The sequence below is a fragment of the Melozone crissalis genome, unplaced genomic scaffold (assembly GCF_028551555.1).
Source record: "Melozone crissalis strain CALT ecotype California unplaced genomic scaffold, PUWL_Pcris_2 ptg000111l_1, whole genome shotgun sequence".
Lineage (NCBI taxonomy): Eukaryota > Metazoa > Chordata > Aves > Passeriformes > Passerellidae > Melozone > Melozone crissalis.
Genome location: NW_026535888.1, coordinates 6,260,089 through 6,282,428, shown reverse-complemented (window position 1 = coordinate 6,282,428; position 22,340 = coordinate 6,260,089). Strand labels below are relative to the sequence as shown.

Sequence of the window (22,340 nt, the reverse complement as noted above, 5' to 3'; positions counted from 1 at the left end):
TTGGGAAACATCACTGAGTCCAGCCATGCCCGCAGCACATCCCCAAGTGCCACATCCACCTTTCCTGGCAGGGGAGGCAAGAGGGAGCCTGCACAACCTCCTGCCCCCGGGCGGCTCCTGGCCACGGGCTTCCAGCAGGGAAAGGCTCCTGCCGCAAAGAGCCCGGGGAGGAGCGATGGGGCTGCCAAAGGCTGGTGCCAAGCACAGGTCCCCATCCCAGCCTGCCGACACCACACGATCCCCTGCACCCCTCAGTTTGGGCGGTCAGCCAGTGCCTCCCAACCTCACCCAAGTCCTCTCCGTGACAAGCACAACGGGCCGGCAATGACAGCTCAGTCACCGTGAAACCTTCACGAACTACAAGAAGTTGGAGGGCTACAGGAAGGAGCAAAGAACGCCCTAAGGCCGTGGTGGGCTGTAACCAGGGCATCCTGCTTCCTCCCCGTGCCTCACTTCCCCCACCTGTAGAAGGGACCACCTACGCCCCTTCTTCACAAAGGCACAGCTAAAAAAACCCCATCTTCTGAAAATATCAACCGAGACACGCAGTGTGTCCTCCCCAGAGGCCCAGGGCACGTGCAAATGGCTCCAATATATTTTTCCTAGCCCTTGCCCACTGTGCAGCCCCAGGGATGAGCTGGGCACCCTCCCCACAGCCGGCCAAGCCACATCAGCAGGATCAAACAGCAGATCCAGGTGAAAAGCAGCCTGCAGTGGAGCAGGGGGGCTGGCAGCAGACCCCTCACCTCCAGCTGGATCCAGTCCCTTCAGCTCCACTGCGGAGCTGAGCCTGCTCTGCATCTGCCAGGGAAAGGGAGCAAACGCACTCCTGATTTACTCCAGGAGCAGGCGCGATCCTGCCCTTCGCCGATGCCGTCCTGCAGGGAAGGGACCCCACAGAGGGAAAAGGGTTTGCTTGGGAGGGGACCCTCCCCACAAAGCCGCCCCAGCCCCCGGTGCATCCCCAGCACTGCCCCTCCAGCAGCTCAGCCCCGAGAGCCAGCACAGCACCACGCACCAGGGCTGGGGAGCAGCAAACCCCAAATCCCCCTCTGAAACCAGGGCAGGCAGAGGCCTCTTACTCCACCGGCCCCCACCAGCTCCATGCCTCAGTTTCCCCTTTGCCCCCTGCCCAGCCCCGAAGCTCAGAGCAGAAGCACACAGCCTCTCCCCCCAAAACACAAACCCGTTCCCTCCCCGTCTCCCCCACCCTGCAGGAGCCGGGGGAGCCTGAACGGCTTCGCATCCCCCCACCCATCGTCCCTCCATCCCCCCCCCATGCACGGGTCAGCCGCCGCTTGTTTTCTGCTGATGGGTGTCACTATTTATAATCTTTGGAGAAATGCCACTACCCAAAAAAACAAAATCAATGCACCACCACAGGGACTGTGTGCAGGTGAACAGCTTGGATTTAAAGGTAAAAAACCAAAGAACTAGGCAAAAATACACTTTAATGTGTATTTAATGTGATCAGCATCACCCAGGAGCTGGGAGCAATAGCACCAGGGAACCCTCGGAGTGAGGCACCAACTCCCGTGGCTCCGTTTCCCCAAAAAAGCGCTGGCAGCCCCCGGCAGCACCTCGGGAGCCCCAAATTCCCATTCTCCGCAGCGTCCAACCCCATTTCCAGCTTCCCGAAGGGACTGGGAGCCAGTCGGCATCGTCCCGCACGCCGCACCAGCTCTCCCCGAGCCCCTGCCCGTGGGTCCCGGGGGGCGCAGGGCTCAGCGCCGGGTAGATCGGGGGAGGAGGGGAAAATTAAAAATACGTAAATTAATCAAATTAATCGATCGATCGTATCTCCGTACAACTGCCCCGGTACCCCCCCAGCAAAACGAGAGCCGGGAGGTTGCGATCGGAGCCGCCACCTGTTCCTACCGGAGGGTCCCCAGCTTCCCGCCGGAGCCGCCAGTGAAAGCACCGGGATCCCGCCGGGCACCGGCCGGGGGGGCTCCTCTCGCCGCGCTCCCCCCGCCGCCACCGGGGGAAGTTTTCCCTGCCGGGAGTGCGGCGGGAGGGGGGGGGTCCCGGCCGCCGCACTCCCGGCAGGGACAACTTCCCCCGGTGGCGGCGGGGGGGGGGGGGGGCGCAGGCGAGAGGAGCCCCCATACCGGTGCCCGGAGGGGATTCTGGTGGTTTCACGGAGGACAAGGGTCCCGAGGCGGTTCGGACACCCTCCGCTGGGAACAGGTGGCGGTGGGCCGGGCGGGACCCTCCGCATACCGGGGTCGGTGTTGCCCCAGAACCGCACCGAGCGAGCAGGACCCCTCTCCCCAGCGCACACGCCGCGCTCCGTTCCTACCGGCGGGCGTCTCGGTGTCCAGCGCGTAGACCCGCAGGGCGAGGGCGAGCAGCAGCGCCCGGGCGCTCCGCATGGTGCGGCCGGTGCCGGGACCGAGGGGGGGGCGGCGGGGCCGTGGCCGCCGCCGCCGCTGCGCGCCCGCGGTTCCGGCGCGGCGGGGGCGCAGCGGGGCCCCCGTGCCCGCCCCGCGCCTCAAATACCAGCGGCGGCGGCTCGCGCCCGCCGTGACGTCACCGCCGCCCGCGGGGGGGCGCGGGATGGGGGGGGCCCCGGTACCGGGAACGGCAACGGCGGGCGGGGCGGCGGCGCCCCCTGGCGGACACGAGCGGTGGCGCTGCGGGGGAAGTTTGGGAGCAGCGGCGGGGGCGGTCCCGGGAGCTACGGGGGCACTGGGGGGGCTCTCTGGTACCGGGGGATAGGAGAGCTGGGGAGGGGTCCCGGGAGCTGCGGGCCGCGGGCGGCGCTCGGCTAAGGGAGGAGGTTCTCTCGAACTGGGGGGTGCGGGGAGAGGGGCGGTCCCGGGAGTTAAGGGGGGGGGGCGGTGCGTGGGTAAGGGGCGGGGGGGCCTCCTGTACCCGGGGGGTGGGAGGAGGGGAATATCCGGTACCGGGAGAGAGGGGCAGGAGGTCCCAGGAGAGGCGGGGAATGGGGGTCCCGGGAATTACGGGCTGAGGAAGGTGCACGCTTAAGGGAGGGGAGGGCTCCGGTGCCGGGGGAGAGCGGCTGGGGCTGCCCGGGAGCGCCTCTTGCGTGAGGGGTGGGGCACGGGAGGACCCCGCAAGGGTGCGGAGAAAGCCGGGGGGCCCGGCTGCAGGGAGGTCCTGCAGAGCTGCTGCGGTGTCTCCTGTTGCAGCGGAGCGGGGAAAGAGGGGTTCCCTGCGGGCAGGGGGCTGCCAGGCTCTGGGGGTGGGGGGTCCCTGGTTTTCGGGGTGTGCAGGGATGCAGGGATAGTCCCCAGCTTGGGGGGGGCTGCCTCCAGAAGGATCCCCACGACTCCCCAAATGCAGGGGTTGTCCTCAGGGGTCCCAGTTGTAGGGTCCCCACCGAGCTGGGAATGGATCCTGCAGGGTTTCCAGTTGCAGGACAGGTGCTGGGAGGAGGCTGGGACAAGGGAGGTGATGGTGACACCCACTCTGGCGTGGGTTCCCCCAGCCCTCGAGTGCCCCCATCACCCCTGGGCTGTGCCCGAGGCTGTGGGGCAGAGACAAGACCCTATGGACTGGGCACTGGGGACAGAGCCTCCTGCCCCTTGCAGGGTGTCCTGGGACCCTGAAACCCCCCTGGTCCTCCACCACAGGCTGGATGTCCCTTGGGGGACAGGGACAGGATGCTTGGCTCCACAGGATGGTGACAGGGAAAGCCGGACAAGGCTGTGTGGGAGTGGCAGTGGCACCTGAGCCCCAGACACCCAGCAAAGCCACCATCCCCCCAGTGAGGGGAGGTGCAGGATCTAACTCAGAGTGAGCAGAAAGGAGAAAAACCTGGAAGGACTGAAAAGGAGGAAAATCTCTGTCCAGTTCCCAGTCGAGTGCACAGGATCAGGCACGGAGCACTGGCAGCCCTGGTGTCCCTGCCGGCAGTGCCAGCAGAGATGAAAGGCCCCTTGTTTGTTGACATCCTCTCCAGCCCTATTTCTGGAGGAAAATGTTTTCCCAGAGGTTTGAGGTGAGGAGGAGGGGAACTTTGCATCAGCTTTCTGGTGTGATCCATGCTTAGGTCACCTAGCCCTGGCTGCAGCTCCACGGTGTGAAACTGCCTGGGCACAGGGAAACTTGGAAAGCAGAGGGAACAACGCTGGAAATATTGGGACTTCTTACCCCAAATCACACAGGGAGAATCCCTGGCATTGGCATCACCCTGCGATGATTCAGCCTTGTCCTGAAGGACAGCACCCGGTTGCCAGCATCCAGCAGGGTGACAGAGGCAGGGGGATGGTGTCTGGGGGTTGCTGAGCCCGGCGAGGCCACTGGGGAGCTCCCAGCCCCAGAAGTAGGACAGCACTGCCCGCCAGCTCCATCCGAGTTCAGCTCATCCCTAGGGATGCTGCTGTGCTGCTTCTCCTTTTGGGCTGGCTTCATTACCTGGGGACACTGCACTGACACATGGCGCTGCACAGCCCTGGGGACACTACACAGCCTTGGGGACACTGCACTGACCTGGGCACACTGCAGAGCCCCCGCCTGGCCCCCTCCTCCCTGGGACAGGGGTTCAGCACATCTCAGAGCTGCCAACCCCAAATACTCCTGTCGGTGTCCCCGGTGTCACCCCTGCCTGTGCCAGGCGGGTACAAAACGTTCATCTTCCATTCCCAGCTGCCCCCAGCAGCTCCCCCAGCAGGTGAGCACCACGGTGACACTTCTTGCAGGATCCGTCCGTCCCCATGGATCGGGACAAACCAGACCAGCACCGTGTGTCCCCCAACCAGGACGGCACATCTGGGCTGAGGGCAGAGGGTGATGGACACTGCTCTCCAAGTTGCCTCACGCTGAGCGTGGAGTGATCCTGACAAATCCTCTCCCCAGTGACACTAAAAGCCTGTTAAAATAATGCCCAATAAGGGAATTAAGCTGCTTAGATTTGTGGCAGCGAAGGCAGGAGAGGGCTGGCAGGCTGGCACGGTGCTGAGGGTGGCACTTTGCAGGGTCCCCCTGGAGTTTTTTTGAGAAAAATCCCCCAAATCCTTCTGGGAAGAGGAGCTGGGTGATGCAGCAGCCGAGGGATGAGCTGGGGATGGTCTCTGCCCAGACTGGGGAGGAATCTGGAGGGGTCTTGACCCAGCAGCTGAACTGAAAATGTTCATGGAGGAAATGCAGCCAAGGGTAAGCAGAAGCAGAATATTCCCAGGATTCTGGGGGAATCAACCAGGAAACATGGAGTTTTTAAGCTGCACAAGCCTGTTGGAGCCCTGTGCTGTGCTTTCCACCACCTTTTAAACCCCTGAATTGTACTTCCAAAGCAATCACTTCAAAAAACAATAAAAAGGGGTTTTGTGGCAGCCAGCGTATCCCAACAGAACTGTTCCCATTCCCTGTGGTCACCGTGCTGCTCTGACAGTCCCACAGCCCATCGGTGCCACCTCCTCGGGGGAGCCCTGGGGTCCATCGGTGCCACCCCCGTGCTTCCCCAGTGGGATCATCAATGCACCAGGAGCTGTGGGAACTCAGCACATCACTCCGGATGTCCAGAGTTACCGAGACAACCCTTGGGGGGGCTCAGAAATCCTGGAATGTCGCCAGAAGTGCCTGGTGGTTGGATTTTGACCCTGCACGGGATGTGCCACCTGTATGAGGACAAGAGAATCACTTGGGGATAAATGGTGTAAGAATTAAGTATTTACAGGGTGGAAATACAGATTTTAGGATTTTGGTACAGGGGGGTTATGGAGACAAGACGGAGGGATCAGGGCGTGTCTTGTCCTTCTTCTTTCTTCTTGTCATCCATTTTCTGTGGTGATGTTGGCACTTTGGGATTGGTCCTTGGTGAAGGTGCACTTGCTAATATGGGTGAAAGGTATTGGGAAATAAAGGTAAATATGATGTATGTAGTTTTTAGTATAAAAATAGAGGATTGCCCAGTGGGAGGTCAGAGTGCCCTTGGCTGCCTTGCTGGTCAGACCTCTGTCGGGCTGGAAGAAAATTTTGTAGATGAGAAATAATAAACAATATCAAAGACTGAAAATCTGAAGAGCCCAGACTCGTCCTTTGGAGCGCGGGCTGTCCCAAGGCCATCCTACGCGTGACCGGGCAGAGACGAACAGCCGGAGCGGTCCAGGCGCCACCGCGCACTGCGGGCACGGCACCCATTCACCCATTCTGCGTGAGCGGGACGGGCACGGGGCTCCACAAAGGCTCCTTGTCCCCAACAAGGGCTGGCACTGCCCCGGGGCAGGCGGGCAGCACCTCCCGGGGGCTCCTCCCTGGGGAAGGGGCTTGGGGGAGCCCCCCAAGGTGACGGAGCTGAGGCTGGGGAGGGATGCAGGCAGGAATACGTGGATGGTGTGCATTCATGTTGTGACTGGGTTTGGGGACAAGCAGGAATTGTCCTCAGGGCTCTGCACGAGGACAGTTACTGACAATTGTCCCTCCAGCACATCCAGCTCAATCCCACCGGTCCAACAGGGTTGAAAGGGAGGAAAGCTTGGCCAAGGACCCAGCACTGCTTTCCTGAGCTGGGGGGGACCTGTCTGGCACTGACAGGGCCACAGGGACACAGGATGTGTTTGGAGGGGACACAGCACCCATCATGCGTGGTCTGGGACTAACCCTGCACTGAGGGAAGAAAGGAGGGACAAAGGGAAGCAGTGAGGAAGGAAGGCTGGATGGGCAGATGGCACTGCCCCATGCAGCTGCAGGGATGAAGCCAGTGGCAACCCATCAGGAACAAGCTCCATCCCATTCCTGAGGTGCAAATCCTTTCCCCTAACCCTTCCTAAGCACCTCCTCCCACCCTGAGCACTGGCAGGATGAGCCTGCAGTCCCCTGCCCTGTCTCCCTGTGTCATCAGCCCCCGACGGTCTTGCAGGAGCAATCGAGTTAAAATGAAGTAATCACTTTTCAAGTACAGTCATTTGCAGGAAAAATATAGGCCTTGCTGTGATTGCAAATGGTCTCCACTGCAACCATCCCTCCCACTCAGGAGAGAAATGTTTTCAGCTCCGGGGTGTTCAGTGACAGCAGCCTCAACCGCAGCCAGTGTGGCTACATCACGTCTTATGGCTTCTCCCAGCTTGGGGGTAAAGAGATGGGACCTGGGGCTTTGAATTCTTAGGAGCCAGCAGCACTTTCAGGAGGATTCTTTTGCTCTCAGATATCTCTGTGAAATGGCAGGTTGAGGGAGTAGGGCTGCCCTGAGCCCTTATCCCAGAGCTCAGGGATGGGGCTGCAGCACCCACTGGTCCTCCCCAAACCACTGGGCAAGCATCTCCATACTGACCACACCAAAACCCTTTAAATTTTGACTTATTTCAGAATACCATCTTTTGCTGCCAGCACAGTAATTCCTCATTTTTCCCTATTAAACCCACAGGACACAGAGCCCATCACTCCCTCACCGGCATCACTGCCAGCAGTGCCTTCCCTGCAGCAAACAGCTCTTGCAGAGCTGCTGGGACACAACACCCCACACTGAATTTTAAGCAATTTCACCCCCCAAAAAAATTTTTGCCTTCTGGGCTTTTTTCCTCCTTTCCCCTTTACTCCAGTCTCTCTCCCTCTTTCTCCCATATCCCCCCGTTTCTTTTTCTATATCTCCACCTATCACACCCCCATCCAGCTCTAACAACTCTCTGCTATTTTCTTAAATCACCTGCCTTTTGCTAATGCCAAAAGCCCTTTTTCTTTCTTAACAGACAAAATAGATTATCTCATCCTGCTGTTCTCCTCCCTGTCTGTCCAGCCCCAAGTGGTCAGACGCCCGCCGCGGTGCCGTGGCCGGATGTAATAGGGCTATTAGATGAGTTATCACAGCCTGAAAGGATGAAATAACTTCTGTGCCTTCATCCAAATAAAACTCCCTATTCCTGTTCAAAGCAACAAATGAACAACAGTTCCCAGGGGAAATAGCTAGGAAAATGTTAGAAGATGTTACAAGGTGTTAGAAGGTGTTATTTAAGATCCAACCCTTCACCAAGCCACCTCTTGCTTTGGGCTCAAAGGGCGTGGGGGTTTTCTCCATGGGGAATTGGCCAAGGGTCAGTGCCAACACACAGAGCTAAATCCTCACCCGGGTGCTGCTCCCACATTTTTTGACTGCTCAGTGGCACAACCTCATCAATGTCCCACATGTGGCTGAATCCTCAGACCACTTACATCCAGCAAACTGCTGTCTTCTCACCCCAGCTACTAATTCCAAGGAGAAACTTTGCTTTTCATCTCAGAAAGAGATGTCTCAAGCTGTCCCTGCATTTCCCAAGACTCCATGCAATGTCCCCAGATGTGCAGGTGGAACACCCAGGCCAGCCCACAGCAGCATCCCAGCCCCTGTGGGAGATGCTCTGGAGCTGGGCAGGAGCTCTGGGTGAGCCCTGCAGGCCACCACTGCCCTGGCCAGCCCTGACTGACCCTGTGCCACCAACTCCCGCAGTGGGGTTTCACAGCACTTCCTCAGCGGGATGCAAACCCCCAGGGCCTCCCTCCTGGGCTGGTGAGGAACAGCCCAAGGCAGCAGCTCCACTGCAGAATTTTAAATCCCAACACCTCCTAGGACTCTGCTTGTTCCCCCTCTGTTACCGTCCTAAACCCTCCCATTTCTGTCCTCTCTGGAGTGTGACAGACATGAGGACAGCGGCACCACAGTGTCACCTCTGGGCACACCGTGATGCTCCTGGGGCTGCACCCACGGCACCTGGAGCCACAGCTGCTTCCTGGCCACCTGTGCAGGAAAAGCCCAAATGTTTCCTCCATGTCACCTTGTTGTGGGCTTATTTATCTTCCTTCGAGTCATTTTTGTCTCTTTTTTTTATTCCTGGAAAGACCTCTGGGAGTGTGGGGTAGAAATGCAGGAATAGCTCTGCATTACCTTGTGGTCCCCACCCTGGAATTGTCACATAAACAGTTAAAAATCACATTACTGGGGACACAAGTGTCCATTCCAGTCCCTCCCCTGCTTTTGGAACTGTCTGGGAGCATCATCAATGCTCCTGGAATTTTTGCAGACTGCTTTTAACCCCAAAACACACCCCAGCACCATGCACCATCCGTCTGTCCACCTGCTCAGCAATTCACCCAGCCCAGCTGCCATTCCAGCTGCTCGGATTTGCCCATCCCTAAACCTCGCAAAAAAATGACCTTGATTAAAAACCAACCAGAACCAAGGCATAGAACCCAGCCAGTTCTACGCCAAAGCTCTTTGTGCTGCTCCTTCGGTGTTGCCTCAGGATGGAGGTTTTCTTTGGGGGGATGTAAATCAGCTGAGGCATTTTGTGTCTCTGATCACATCCAAAATCACAAATGTCATTTATTTTCAGACCTGAGGTTTGGCTATTGCTCAAATTTCTCATAATCATGTCTCAGTGCTGACAGGCTGGAGCCTGAGCACAGAGCTGGCTGTGCAACCAGCTCCTTTTAAAATCCAACAGCAAGGAAAGGAGGGAACAGTATCACATCCAACCTTTATTTATTATCATTTTAAATTTGGTTTTACATCTTGTTTGGGTTTATGTTGTTCAGTTTTCTGTACAGGAGAAGTGTCAGCTCTCCTGTCTCTCGTTTGCCCTCCTCTGAGCATCGGCAGCTCTGCTTTGGTGCCTTTCCAAATCCCGTTGGGGAAAGGCTGCGCTCGGCAGTTTGTGACAAAAAGAGTTTATCGGGCATTTCATGGGAACAAACAAAACCAACTGGCTCAGGCATGGACAGAACCCAGACATCCATCAGTTCTTTTCCCAAATAATTGTTCACACTAAAAATTTCCTGCAATGACGGGGAAATTTCAGGTCTACAGACAACAGAAGGAAAATGAGAATTTAAAATGCAGTTTTAAAAGGATAAGAGACACCAATTTGGTGCCTTTCTTCACCTGGGCAACTTTTAAAGCTGTTCCAAGACATCTTCCCTGCCAAGTCACTTGGGATGATGCCTCTGGGTGCCATTGTGGCAACATGGGGCCCAAAAGAAGCATCTCTCCAAAAGCAGCGTCTCCCCTCCCCACCCCAGCCATGCTCTTCCTCATCCCTGCGGACATCACACCTCACTTCTGAGTCACGTCCCAAACACCAGCCTCCGAGACCAGTTCCTGCACTGTCCCAAGCTGGAAAAATGCCTGAACAGGATGATTTTTGCATCAATCACCCTGAAAGTCCAGGGATGGAAGAGCTCCACTGCACAACCTGAATACTGGCAGCACAGGAAAAAGCCGTGACGGGAAAAGCAAGGAGCAAGCAAGGACGATGTCCCAGCACAGCTGGATCCTCTCAGCATCTCTCTCTCCTTCCTTATTTATGGCTGGAGCTGAATCCTCCTTGTTCATCTCCTTGGCAGAGGATCAGAACTCATCAATCCTCCATTCGCCACCGAGCGTCATGTTTCTTCCCAGACATTTTTTCTTAATTATCTGACAATAAAACAACTTAAAGGGGGATTAATAAAAAATCAGAGAGGCAAAAAACAGCCATCAGTGTGCTTAAAAAAATAAACCTCTGTGGGCATCCCATCTCACTGCCCTCATCCCCATGTGGACTTGGGAGCATCAGGCACACGTTTTGAGGTGAAGAATTCAATAGTTTATGGGATTGGCCAGCTCCATCAGAGATGTTAAATGAGGGATTCAGGGATAAACCAAGGATTATGTAAAGCAGATCTTTAAGGACAATGTGTTTTCCATTCAAAGATTCAGGCATGTCTAATAAAAAGCGATTGATGTCAGAGCAATGGGGTTCTACCAGCAGCGCTGGGTTTGGGGGGAATGAGGCTCAAAATGGGAAAATAACCAGCTGAGCTGCTCTTAAGCATTACAAAATGCAGGGGGTGGGGAGGGAGTGGCCCCAGGAGCCTGCAATGGACACAGGAGCAGGATGGTGGGAGAGGCAGAAGGCTCTGGGCACACGGGAGCTCAGTGCTGAGGGCCGGGGCAGCCCCTCCATTGCCTCCCCCACGGGGGATTCTCAGCATCCCCTTCTCTGCCTGCACAAGGGAGATGTTTTGCAGCTTGGTTGCAAGCCTTGTCCTTTTGGTGCATCCCAGCCCTAAAATCCCATCCCAGCCTCCTGACCTCGACCTGATGTCCAGGGGATCCAACAGGGCTTGCACCACATCTAGCTGCCCTGGAACAGGCACAGAGATGCAACATCAAAATCCCCCCTCAGAAACCCTTCCCAGAAATCTCTCCAGCCTCAGCTTTCTTATTTTTTTCCTAAGCAAAGCAGACACACACCTTCCATTTCTCCACCAAAAAGGGAAAAGGCAATAAATTATTATTCCCCTTAATTAAAAGGGGTGTCAGTCTTATAAGCAGTTAATTAATAATTCCACATTAACTTAATTAAGCACTGGGAGAGCTCGAGGCAGCACAGTCCACACGAGGCTCCTGGGCTCAGGCTGAACCTGCTGGGCTCAAGTCCTCCTAAACCAGGAGATAAAATCTCTGTCTTCAACAGGATTTAGGGATGGAATCCCAGCACATGCCACCCTGGTGTCACAAAGGTGCTTGTTCCCACCCTGCATCCCCTCATGCCTGCGGGAACAAATCCAACTTATCATCAGCACTCTTGCTTTCCAGCCATGCCCAAGCGTGAACAATTGCAATTAATTGATGGCTGTAAATCATGACATTGTGATAAATCAGAGCTCGTTAACAATAACAGGGGTTAAAGCAGAGGGGAGCAGAGGACAGCATTCCTTCCCCCTGCCAGGTGCTGGGGAATCATCTCCTCTTCCTCCTCTGCCCGCCCACTCCTAAACCCTCAAGTGCAAAGTGGATTTTCATGCAACGCTCCTATAAAAAAAGTGCAATTCCAGGATGTGAAGTAGTCATTAATCACCCGGAAATTGTGCTTGTTACAGGAGAAACATTAACAAAATAATCATAAATCGTCTGCCAGCTCTGATTTGCGGGAGCACACGTTTGCAAGGGGATGGAGAGGCCTCTCATTTGGCTTCTGTAATTAGTGATTAACCCTTTGCCATGCGGGGCAGAGCACGGACACAACCAGCATTCTACACCATGGATTGCTTGTGCATCCCCCAACACAAAATATCTGAGGCATTCCTGGCGTCCTTGGAAAGCTGTAGGTTTTGAGGTTATTAAAATCCCATTATTTTATTGCTGTGGTTAGATTAAAATGATTAAATGATTGAAATGTCCAGCCATGCTGGAGGCAGCTGGGGAGGCCCCTTCCTGCCTGGAGGTGGAGGTGCTGCCAGGACCTGGATGTGCCCAGGATCCCAAACCAACCAGGTGGGAAGAGGCTGTTTTGTCCTGTGACTCTGCTGTCCTTGCAGTGCCATCACATGGGAGACTTTTACGTCCACCTACAAGTGACCTTAAGGCTCCTTATAAACTGAAGAAGTTGGTGAGAAAAGTTCTTTATTAGTCTCTCTTCTCTGTGCTGTCACAGAGGCTCTGGTGGGAACACCCATGAGCCCTCCAAGGCACCCCCAAAAGCAAATCATAACCTAGAAAAGGCAGAAAACCTGTCACCAGCACTTTGGAAGAGAGTTTTTTCCAAACCTGGACATTTCCTTCATCTTGAATCTGAATTCACACCCCAAAAACTAGGTTGGTTTCCTTTTTTGTTAAAAAATTATGTGAACATATCAAGCAGCTTGACTAAATCTTCTGCTTAGGATCACGACAGTCTTAGGGCTGGGTCACCTGAGACAGAAAAAATCCTGCCCTGAGCACCTGGCCTTGTTTTAGTACCCACCAGTATCCGTCTGTGCTGGATCCCCACAATGGGGCCAGGCTTGGGACGATCTGTGAGGATCCAGGAGGGATCTGTGGGGCTGAACCAAGCAACTCCTCCCCTGGATATCCATCCTTAGCAAAGCAATCCTCTGTGACAGGTCTATCTGGAAGGCAGGAGGCTCTGCTTCTCTTTTCCCCCTCTGATCTAGTCAGTTATAATTGGAAGACTAAATGAGACCTTTCCTTCAAGATAATTATACAAAACATTGAATTAAATTACTGTCGGATTTTTTTTCCTCACCACTTGTGTCAGGCATCTGTTGTTTTAAGTAATCATCTGACGAACACGTTCCTGCAGCTCTCCCTGCCAGGAGTGTGTCTATCCCAGACAGGACCGGGCAATAAAGCAGAGAAAATGGACTTTTCTCCCCAAAATCACAGAACCATGGAATGGTTTGGGTGGGAAGAGACCTTAAAGCTCATCTCATTCCACGCCTGCCATAGCAGGGATACCTTCCACTGTCCCAGGTGCTGCCAGCCCCAGCGCCCAGCCGGGCCTCGGGCACCGCCAGGGCTCCAGGGCTGATCCTGCAGGTATTTTCCGATCTAAATGATTCCATGATCCAGTGACCACTCGGACCGAGATGCTCCTATGCCCGTCAGCGACGCTCATTTGCGCAGACCGGACACAGTCAATAACTTGGGAGCGTTTTGGGGACGAACGGGCGGGAAGCGGCCGCGGGGAGGCCTCGCCAAGGCCCCGCCCCCTCCGCGCACGGGCGGCCGGGCCGCCTTAAGCCGCGGGGCGGGGCCGGCCGGGGGCGGGGCCAGCCCGAGCGTCACCGGCGGCAGCGCCGGGCTCAGCCGGGGAGCGCCGAGACTTGCCGAGTTCAGCCGAGCGGAGCCGAGTTCAGCCGAATGCAGCGAGCGGCAGCGCGGGTGCTGCGCGGGGCGCGGAGCCTCCGAGTGCTGACCCCGCCGGCACGGAGCCCGCAAGTGCTGACCCCGCCGGCACGGAGCCTCCGAGTGCTGACCTCCCTGGTCCGGACCCCACAAGTGATGACCTCCCTGGTCCGGACCCCCCCGGTGCGGGCACGGTCGGCCTCGGCGGGGACCCCTCCGCTCGGGCTGCTCTATGAGCGGCACGGGGAGGCCGCAGCCGTCGTGCAGTAAGGGGGGACCCGGGGTGCATTGCAGGGGGTGCAGGAATGGGGTGGGTGTGAATGTGGGGGGGCACTGCAGGGAGGGGGTGCAGGCGTAGGGCCAAGGCTGGGGGGGCACAGCTGGGCGGAGATCTGGGGCTGCAGGGGTGCAGAGAGAAGTGGGGGTGCAGGTTTTGGGGTGCTTTGGGGGTGCAGTGCAGGGGGGTCAGGAGTTGCCCATCCCAGATGTAGAGGATGGGGATGGGTTGCAGCTCCCTGTGGGACCCCTGAACATGCAGGGGGACTGGAGCACCCTAGGATGCCCCAATGTTTTCGTGGTGCCATGGTCTCACGGGTGGATGCTGGGGGTGATGCCTCCGTATCCCCCACCCTCCTGCTGCTGCTCTGTCAGTTGGTCTTAAACCTCATGTTTTTCTCAAAAAGCCCATTCTTGCTTAATTTGGGGTACGACAGGGAGTCCAAGCCTCAGCATCGCTGTGCCCCAACTTGGCCCTGGGTTGCATCCCACTGATGGGTCTTCCCTTTGAGATCCCAATTGAGGGACTAAAGCAGCATCACAAGCATTTTTGGAGCAACTGCTGATGCTCAGCATCAAAAATCCTGGAAAGGAGAAATTGTCGTTTAGTGGAGTTTAGGCCATTTTTTTCAAGGGAGGAGACTTTGAGCTCCTGCTGCCCGTCTTGAACCAGCTCAGTTCACGCTGATACATTATCCAGGTGCATCCAGACACCAACCCCCTGGTTTTTTTGGAGGACTGTTGCTCTTCCGAATGATCATTTAGTTGTGCAATGGTGCTTGTCAACACTGCTACTTCCTGAGATTTGCTGTTACCACACCATTGCTTGTGCAAGACTGGTCTTGCTTTGTGCTTTGTGACTTCTCCCTTTTCACAGATTTCCAGAAATACCCCAGTTTCCCATAACGCTCGAGCGGGGCAGGATGAGCCGTAAAATCCCCAACCAAAACCGCAGCTTTTTTACACAACCTGCTGAGTTTGTTAAGTTTAGTGAGCATCTCTGGGCTTGGTGACACAGGATTGTTTTGGGCGGTTGGCTTTTAGCAGCCTTTTCAAAAATCTGTCCTTCTGTCTAACAGAAATCTGATTGTTTTGATAGGATGAGGCATGCAGTGCTATTAATTTAGGTGAGGTGTAGGTGATACAGGCACCCTCCAGCTTCAGCCACAGCACAGAAGGCATCAGCAAACTGGTGTTGATGCCCTTTTCCTTTGTGTCTCCCTGTTCAGACTGAAGGACCTGGAAGTGCCCAAGCTGGGGGACTGCGATGTCCATGTCAAAATGTTGGCAGCACCCATCAACCCCGCCGACATCAACATGATCCAAGGTAGTGTGTTGGATCAGTACTTTGCGCGTTGGCTCTTGCAGGATGCTCCGAGTTGGAAGGGACCCACGAGGATCTTCAAACCTGTCCCGTTCCCGGCTGTTTTTGATGGCCTGGAAAGGCTTGGGATGGCCTTGGGATAGCCCGCGCTCCAAAGGACGAAAGGAGTCTTCCGGTTTTTTCTCGGTCTTCAGTGTTTATCAGTTTTTATCTACAAGATTTTCTCCCGGCCCGACAGGTCCGCACAGCACGTCGGCCATGAGCACACTGAGTGCCCTCGGGGCGGTCACTTATCTTTATACCCAAAACTATGTATAAGATATTTACCTATTTTCCCCAATACCTTTCACCCTTATTGACAAGTGCACTTTTAGTAAGAACCAATCCCAAAGTGCCACCACCACCACAGAAGATGGAGGCCAAGAAGAAGAACAAGAAGGACAGGACATGCCCTAATTCCTCCATCTTCTTTCTCTAGAACCCCCCTGTACCAAGAGTCTAAAACCTGTGTTTCACACTCTAATTAACCTATCCCTTCACCATTTATCCCCGTGTGATCCTCCCATCCTCATACAGGTGTCGTCTCCTGTGCAGGATCAAAGTCCAGCCACCAGACACTTCTGGCAACATTCCAGGACCTCCGAGCCCCACAAGGGTGGTCTCGGTGACTCTGCACATCAGGACTGCTGTGCTGAGATCCCACACAAACCCAGCTCCTGTCTCGGAGGGTTCAGAGATGGCTCCTGACACGGGGATTTTGGGGTGTGAGGGGGTCTCCAGCTCACCTCCAGCTTCCCTACAGGAACCTACCCCCTCCTGTTGCCGCTGCCCGCCGTGGGGGGGAACGAAGGTGTCGGGGAGGTGCTGGAGGTTGGGCGCCACGTGAAGGCTCTGAAACCTGGGGACTGGGTCATCCCTGCAGACGCCGGACTCGGTGAGTTCCCCTCGGCACTGCTGAGTCCTTGCTCACCCCCCCCTGCAAAGCATTGCTGAGTCCTTGCTCACCCCACACTGCAAAGCATTGCTGAGTCCTTGCTCACCCCACACTGCAAAGCATCTTGCCAGGAGATTTTTGAGGTGCTGGAGCCCATGGGGGGTGCCCAGGATTGCCCAGAGAGCAAACCCATGGTCAGCTCCTGTGTGAGCTGCTGCGGGGGTTTTGGGGGTTCCAGAGCAAAAGCACAGCTCTCCAAAGCACCATCTTTGCAGGGTGTGGGTAGAGCCATGAACCCCTGCACTTACAGCAATTACACCTGATGGGATGGGACTCAAAATGGGGAACAAAAGTCCATTAGGGAATGCTGGGGGAAGGAAGCAGGAGTTGGAACCAATGTGAGACCAATCATAATGAGACAGTTGGGATGATTGATGGGGTTATTTCTTACCTATTTATGTCTTTGTTTATTTTCACCACATGTTTTTCTTTTAAATTAATTAATTTGTTTTTATTTTATTTTTAATGCATTTTTTAAAAGCAAGCTCAGTTTCTGCTGCCCAGCCCTAGCAAGTGATGCTGCTCATCCTCCACAGACACAGGAACATTCTCAAGAAGGATGGGGGTCCCCAGGGAAGTGGCTTTTGTGCACAGGACTTAGCATGCACCCTAGAACACCTGGAATAGGAGCAGTGGCAATGCCATTCCTTATGCCAAACTTGAATTTTACAATAATCTTCTGTAGCATAGACCCTTTATGGGATGTCTGTGCTATTATAAAGCATTGCAGCAATCTGTATTTCTCAGGAAACAACTACATTTTGTCCCATCAGCTTAGAGCTTCCCTAAAGACCTGGGATAAAATATTTCACACAGGCAAGGTCATGGTGGCCTCTCACTGTAGTTTTCTCTTTAATAATGCTCTGCTGGGAAAGTGTGGGAATTTATTTCCCAACAAATGTCTCCCATGCTCCTCCAAAATGCCAATGGCCTGATATTTGCTGGTTGTGGTTTAGTGTCACAGCTTGTTCTTTGCCTGTTTTCTTTTAAAAGACTTTCTGCTAAATGAGAGAAGGAAAACGATAGAGTTAAGAGCCTAATGGGGTATTTTTAAGCATAAAACCACTGTAAATAGATGTAGAGGGTTAAATTAGATAGAAGCATAGAGGGAGTAAAGCTGACTAAATTGGCTTGGAATATATGGGCTCATCCATAGGATGGAGAGTATTTCCATTATCTCTGCACACATACCCAGGGAGCCCCAGTCCCATTATCCCTCTGGGAAATGATTAGGCTTTGTTGGGTGATAAATCTTGGCAGGCAGCAAGGAATCCATTCCTTGCCTCATGGAGTATTTTGATTCTACCCATATGGGAACCCATTCCGTAATTCTCTCTCCAGGGTCTAGCTGGTTCCCAGCACCTGATGCTGTGCTGCCAAACCTACAATGTGAGCTGATGGTTTTCCTTTGCTTTCCCCCCTGCTGTGCCCATGGTGCTGCTGTTCCCAGGGACGTGGCGGACACGGGGAGTGTTCCCTGAGGAGATGCTGCTGAAGGTGCCCAGTGACATCCCGATGCTCTGCGCTGCCACTCTGAGCGTCAACCCCTGCACGGCGTTCCGGCTGCTGGCTGACTTCGAGAGCCTGGCGCCCGGTATGGCCCCGCCACGAGGGAGCAGTTCCACACGGATTTCCCGGCTGCCTCTGCAGTGGAATCTGCGTTTATTCCCATCCAGGTGACTCCGTCATCCAGAACGCCGCCAACAGCGGGGTGGGCCAGGCCGTCATCCAGATCGCCAGGGCCTCTGGCATCAAGACCATCAATGTGGTGAGGGACAGGTGGGTCCTCTGGGGAGGAGCGAGTCTGGGAGCTGGATCTGATCATCCTGCCCATCCAACCCAGGATTTTCTCCCATTTCCTCCTCTAAATTGTTCTCCAGCCTCTTCCCTGTTGTCCCCATGCAACATCAGAGCAGAAGGAAGGAGAAGGGGGAACTCTGCTTCCTGCTCATCTAGTCCTCTTTTTTTATCTCCTTTTCCCTCCCCAGACCTGATCTCGCAAAACTGGTGGAGAGGCTGATGGCCCTGGGTGCTGACCATGTGATCACAGAGGAGATGCTGAGAAAGCCAGAGATGAAAGATATATTTAAGGTACCTCAATGCTGATCCCACTAAGAGATGGTCCAGGGCTGTTGCTGCTGTTCAGCACTGCGAGGAAATGCAGGGATGATGGGAAGGACAAATTTCTCTCTAGAAAAGGATTTAGCTGTGACTTGGTCACAAGGGTTTTCAGGTGAAGAGAGAGGCAGGAATGTTGATTCCATGTTCAGAAGGCTTGATTTATAATTTTTGATATATATACTACATTATAACTGTACTAAAAAGAAATAGAAAGAAAAGTTCTCAGAAGACTAGCTAAGCTAAGAATAGAAAAGAATTAATAACAAAGGTCTGTGTCCTGGCAGAAAGCGAGAGCAGCTCTGCCGTGAGTGGTCAGTAAATCCAAACATCCACAGGAGACCAATCACAGATCCACCTGTTGCATTCCACAGCAGCAGATAACCATTGCTTACATTTATTTGTTGCTGAAACTTCTCAGCTTCAGCAGGAAAAAGTCCTAAGAAAGGATTTTAATGAAAAGATGTCTGCGACATTTAGCCCTGGTAGTTGGAGGGATTTTGCTGCTGCCACAAGGGAAAGATCACAGATTTTGGTTCCAATCAGATTGGGCTTGAAGCAGCCTGGTCTAGCTGAAGGTGTCTTCTGTACATGGCAGGGGATTGGAATGAGTCCCTTCCAACCCCAGCTGTTCCATGATTCTGATGGATTTTAGCTCTACTACTCTCAGCAGCCCTCAGGTAAATGTTGAGGTTAATGCAGATGCTTTATCAAAAACCATGGTCCCATCCCCTAAAGAAGCCATAAAATTTGGGAACCTTTGTCATAAACCCTTGCAGAGCATCCCGAGGCCCCGGCTCGCCCTGAACTGCGTTGGAGGCAAAAGCACCACAGAGATGCTGCGGCATCTGCAGTAAGTTTGGCTGGATGGTGGCTTGGGCACAAGCTTGGGGACAGAAACTGGCAATGGAGGGTCCTGCTCTGGAGTCTGTTGAACTTTTGAAGAGGAAAGATGAATGGAAAAGTGGTTTTGGGCAACAACAGCAATTTGAAGTCTCACGCTGCTGGGGGTAGTTGGGGTCCAGTTGTGAAGGTTCCCCAGGTCCTGGCCAGGTGTAACTGGTGTGCTGAGCTGGCTGAGCTGCAAATTCAGCTAATGGTGCACAGAAGCAAGAGGAGAGCTTGGAAAGTGGGATCTGAGAGGTAACGGGGGAGCCCTGGGTGCAAGGACAGCCCCAGGGGGGTTGGGGATGACAGAGGAGGAGGTGGCAACTCGGAGCTGCACTTTTGGGACCACCTAACCCAATACCCCTTTTTCTACTCCAGGCCCAAGGGGACCATGGTCACCTATGGGGGGATGGCAAAGCAGCCTGTGATGGTGCCTGTGGTGAGTACTCCCTCTTTAGTCTCCTGCTCTCCATTGCACGTCCCCATCCCCTCAGTACTGTGGGCACCTGGCTCTCCTCAGGTGCAGACTGAGACCCTCCAGCCTTTTTAATTTGCCTGATGACATCCGTCACAGGACAAGCTGCGTCCCACTGCTGGGCTCTTGGCTTTTTATATGGAGGGTTTGGGCTGCCAAAAAATTCCAGGGGGGAAGTGATCCTGCAGATGCTGAGCATCAAACCTGCCCTGACTCCACATCTCAGAGTCACCTCTCCACATCCCTGGCTCACAAATGGCAGCTCTTACAAGGGGCCTTACTGCCGCTTTCCACCACTGTCACGCTGGGAGGGGACACACACGTGTCACTGCCTGTGTGAGGGGACATGGAGTCACTGGATGCACAAGGGGACATAGGAGTGTCACTGGCTACCAGGAGGACACACAGGTGTCACACATTCCACAGAGTGCCTTCATCTTCCGGGACATGCGGCTCCGCGGGTTCTGGATGACGCAGTGGCGGAAGGACCACGCACAGGGTGAGCTGGGGCGCTGAGGGACCTGAGCTGGGGCGCTGAGGGACCTGAGCTGGGGGGGCTGAGGGATCTGAGCTGGGGGGGCTGAGGGACCTGAGCTGGGGGGTCTGAGGGATTCGAGCTGGGGGGTTGAGGGACCTGAGCCAGGGGGGCTGAGGGACCTGAGCTGGGGGGCTGAGGGACCTGAGCTGGGGGGGCTGAGGGACCTGAGCTGGGGGGCTGAGGGACCTGAGCTGGGAGGCTGAGAGACCTGAGCTGGGGGCACTGAGGGACCTGAGCCAGGGGGGCTGAGGGACCTGAGCCAGGAGGGCTGAGGTCCCCTGCCAGGCATGGGAGTGGGAACTAAAGCCCACCCAGCACCATCCTCACTCCCACTCACAGAGCCATCTCTCTTGTCCCAGTGATGCCTTTAGAGGCTGCGTAGAACAGAGGCTGGACAGTATTAAAGGAATAAAGTAGGGATTTATTAAAAGGCTTCCTTCAAAGGACACACCTTGGGCAGTACAAGAGCCTGGCTGAGGGTACACCCAAGATGGACCATGGGTCCCAAGTTTTCACACTTCTATAAGTTTTGGTCTGTTTCCATATTGGGGTTAATTGTCCAGTTACAGTCCCACCCTCCCAGTTTGCTCTCCTCAGTTCGCTGTTGTTTGCACTTTCTGGGCCTGAAGCTGCAGCGGTGTCCTTGGTTCTGGGGCTGGAAAAGGATTGTTCTGACTGAACTGTGAGGAGAACTTGCTGACACTTTATATGAAGTTCAGAGTTACACACTAATGCAGGACAGAATCTGGAAAATAAGAAAGCTCAAACTTAAGGCATCACCAGGGTGCTGAGACACTGGTGCTGGCCTCAGGCAGGGACCCTGCCAGGGGCTCTTCCCTCATCCCACATGCCTGAGCTGGGGCATGTCACACCAGGGACCCCATATAGCCTCGGGCGGGTGTTCCCAGGGGTGGTGGATGGCCCTGCATGGCGCAGTGAGAGCTCCCTCCTTCCCGTGCAGACCAGGGGAGCGTGGCTGCGATGATGGACGCCCTGTGCCAGCTCATCCGCAGGGGCCAGCTGACAGCGCCCGCCTGCACCGAGGTCCCGCTTCAGGACTACAGGGCAGCGCTGGAGGCCTCCATGAAGCCCTTTGTGTCCTCCAAACAGATCCTCCTCCTCTGACCTGCAGCTCCTGGAGCCCTGTCCTGTTCAAATGCTTGTCCACAGACTTGAGGGGGGAAAAGACCCTACAGATCCATTGAATTTCTTTTTTTCCTTTGTTTTTCACATTTTGGATGCCCACTGAAAGCTTTAAAAGCCTCTGCAGCTTTGTGTGGAAGTGCTGCGGGAGGGAGGCTGCATCTCACTGTGGCTGGGGGCAGTTTGGGATCCCAAGTGATGGCTAGCTCAGCTCAGGGTGTGAAAAGAGCAGCAGTTCCCCCTCAGATGTGCTTTTGGGGCTGGCAGGGCTGTAGTTATCCCAGCTGGAGTGTGGGATGGGCAGGGAAGCCCTTGTTATCTCCCTGCAGCCCTGCTGCCTCCAGGCCAGCTCCAAGTAGGAGGAGGAAGGGGCATGGAGTGCCCCAAATGACAAGGGGTGCTGTGGTTGGAGTGGCCCTGGGTGCTGCTGCGGCTCCTGGAGGAGCCCTGGGTCACCCCTGGCTGCGTTTGGCCAAAAGCACTGCAAGGGCCAGAGCCTCTGGCCGTGGAGGGCTGGAGCCAGACCCTCAGTGTCCCTGAAGGTGCTCCAGTCCGGGTGTGGGACAGTAACTGCGACACTGCAGAGCAATGTGAAAAGATTTATTATTGAGAACAACCAACAATGTGTTCTTGCTTCCTCCTGTGCTGCTCTTCCACTCTATGACCCCACAAGCTCCCTGTGGCCCCTGCTGTCCCCAGCCCAGCCGTGCCGAGGCCCGGCAGCGCCGGCCGTGCAGGTGCAGGTGGGGCAGTGGCCGCGGGCCGGAGTGCGGCCGGCCGCGGGCCCCAGCGTGGCCATCCCAAACCACGGACGGGAGGGCGGCGGCGGCTCAGCCGCGGGCCCCTGCGCAGCCCCGGGGTTTGGCTGCTCAAAGCGGAGTGTGGGCAGTGCGAGCGTGCGGGGCCCGTGTGGGGCAGCAGGGGCGGCGCGGGGCCGAGCGGGAGCGGCCTGCGGGGCGCCGGTGGGGCCGTGTCTGCAGGGCCGCTTGTGTGGGGAGGGCCCGGCCGTGCCGGCCCGGGGGGCTGTGCCGGCCCGGGGGG

The 22,340-nt window shown here is 55.5% G+C and overlaps 2 protein-coding genes across 5 annotated transcripts in view; one reads left to right on the top strand and one right to left on the bottom strand.

Annotated features, from left to right (window-relative positions):
* Nucleotides 1–2,389, bottom strand: part of PTPRU (protein tyrosine phosphatase receptor type U) — a 54,579-nt gene extending 52,190 nt beyond the window's left edge. For all 3 annotated transcript variants that reach the window (XM_054292490.1, XM_054292489.1, XM_054292491.1), the window contains exon 1: nucleotides 2,303–2,389. In XM_054292490.1, the coding sequence (XP_054148465.1) occupies nucleotides 2,303–2,375 (73 nt within the window). In that variant the 5' untranslated portion in view covers nucleotides 2,376–2,389. The remainder of the gene's footprint in view (nucleotides 1–2,302) is intronic.
* An 11,128-nt stretch (nucleotides 2,390–13,517) lies between these two features.
* On the top strand, nucleotides 13,518–21,976 carry MECR (mitochondrial trans-2-enoyl-CoA reductase). Of its 2 annotated transcripts, none has more exons than XM_054292570.1 (10): nucleotides 13,518–13,809; nucleotides 15,049–15,146; nucleotides 15,946–16,077; nucleotides 17,588–17,731; nucleotides 17,814–17,916; nucleotides 18,126–18,228; nucleotides 19,035–19,108; nucleotides 19,522–19,582; nucleotides 20,045–20,117; nucleotides 21,118–21,976. In XM_054292570.1, the coding sequence occupies exons 1-10, from the start codon at nucleotides 13,559–13,561 to the stop codon at nucleotides 21,279–21,281; spliced, it is 1,203 nt and encodes a 400-aa protein (XP_054148545.1). In that variant the 5' UTR covers nucleotides 13,518–13,558; the 3' UTR covers nucleotides 21,282–21,976. The 2 variants fall into 2 exon arrangements, with proteins under 2 accessions (XP_054148545.1, XP_054148546.1); XM_054292571.1 differs by having other exon boundaries at nucleotides 13,655–13,726; nucleotides 21,118–21,975.
* Nucleotides 21,977–22,340: the final 364 nt, after the last annotated feature.

Bases quoted from the DNA above. Each gene is read 5' to 3' on its own strand.
- MECR (XM_054292570.1), top strand. From the start codon at position 13,559: ATGCAGCGAGCGGCAGCGCGGGTGCTGCGCGGGGCGCGGAGCCTCCGA. The intron at 13,810-15,048 runs GTAAGGGGGGAC...CTCCCTGTTCAG, and splicing joins GAGGCCGCAGCCGTCGTGCA to ACTGAAGGACCTGGAAGTGC. The intron at 20,118-21,117 runs GTGAGCTGGGGC...CTTCCCGTGCAG, and splicing joins GCGGAAGGACCACGCACAGG to ACCAGGGGAGCGTGGCTGCG.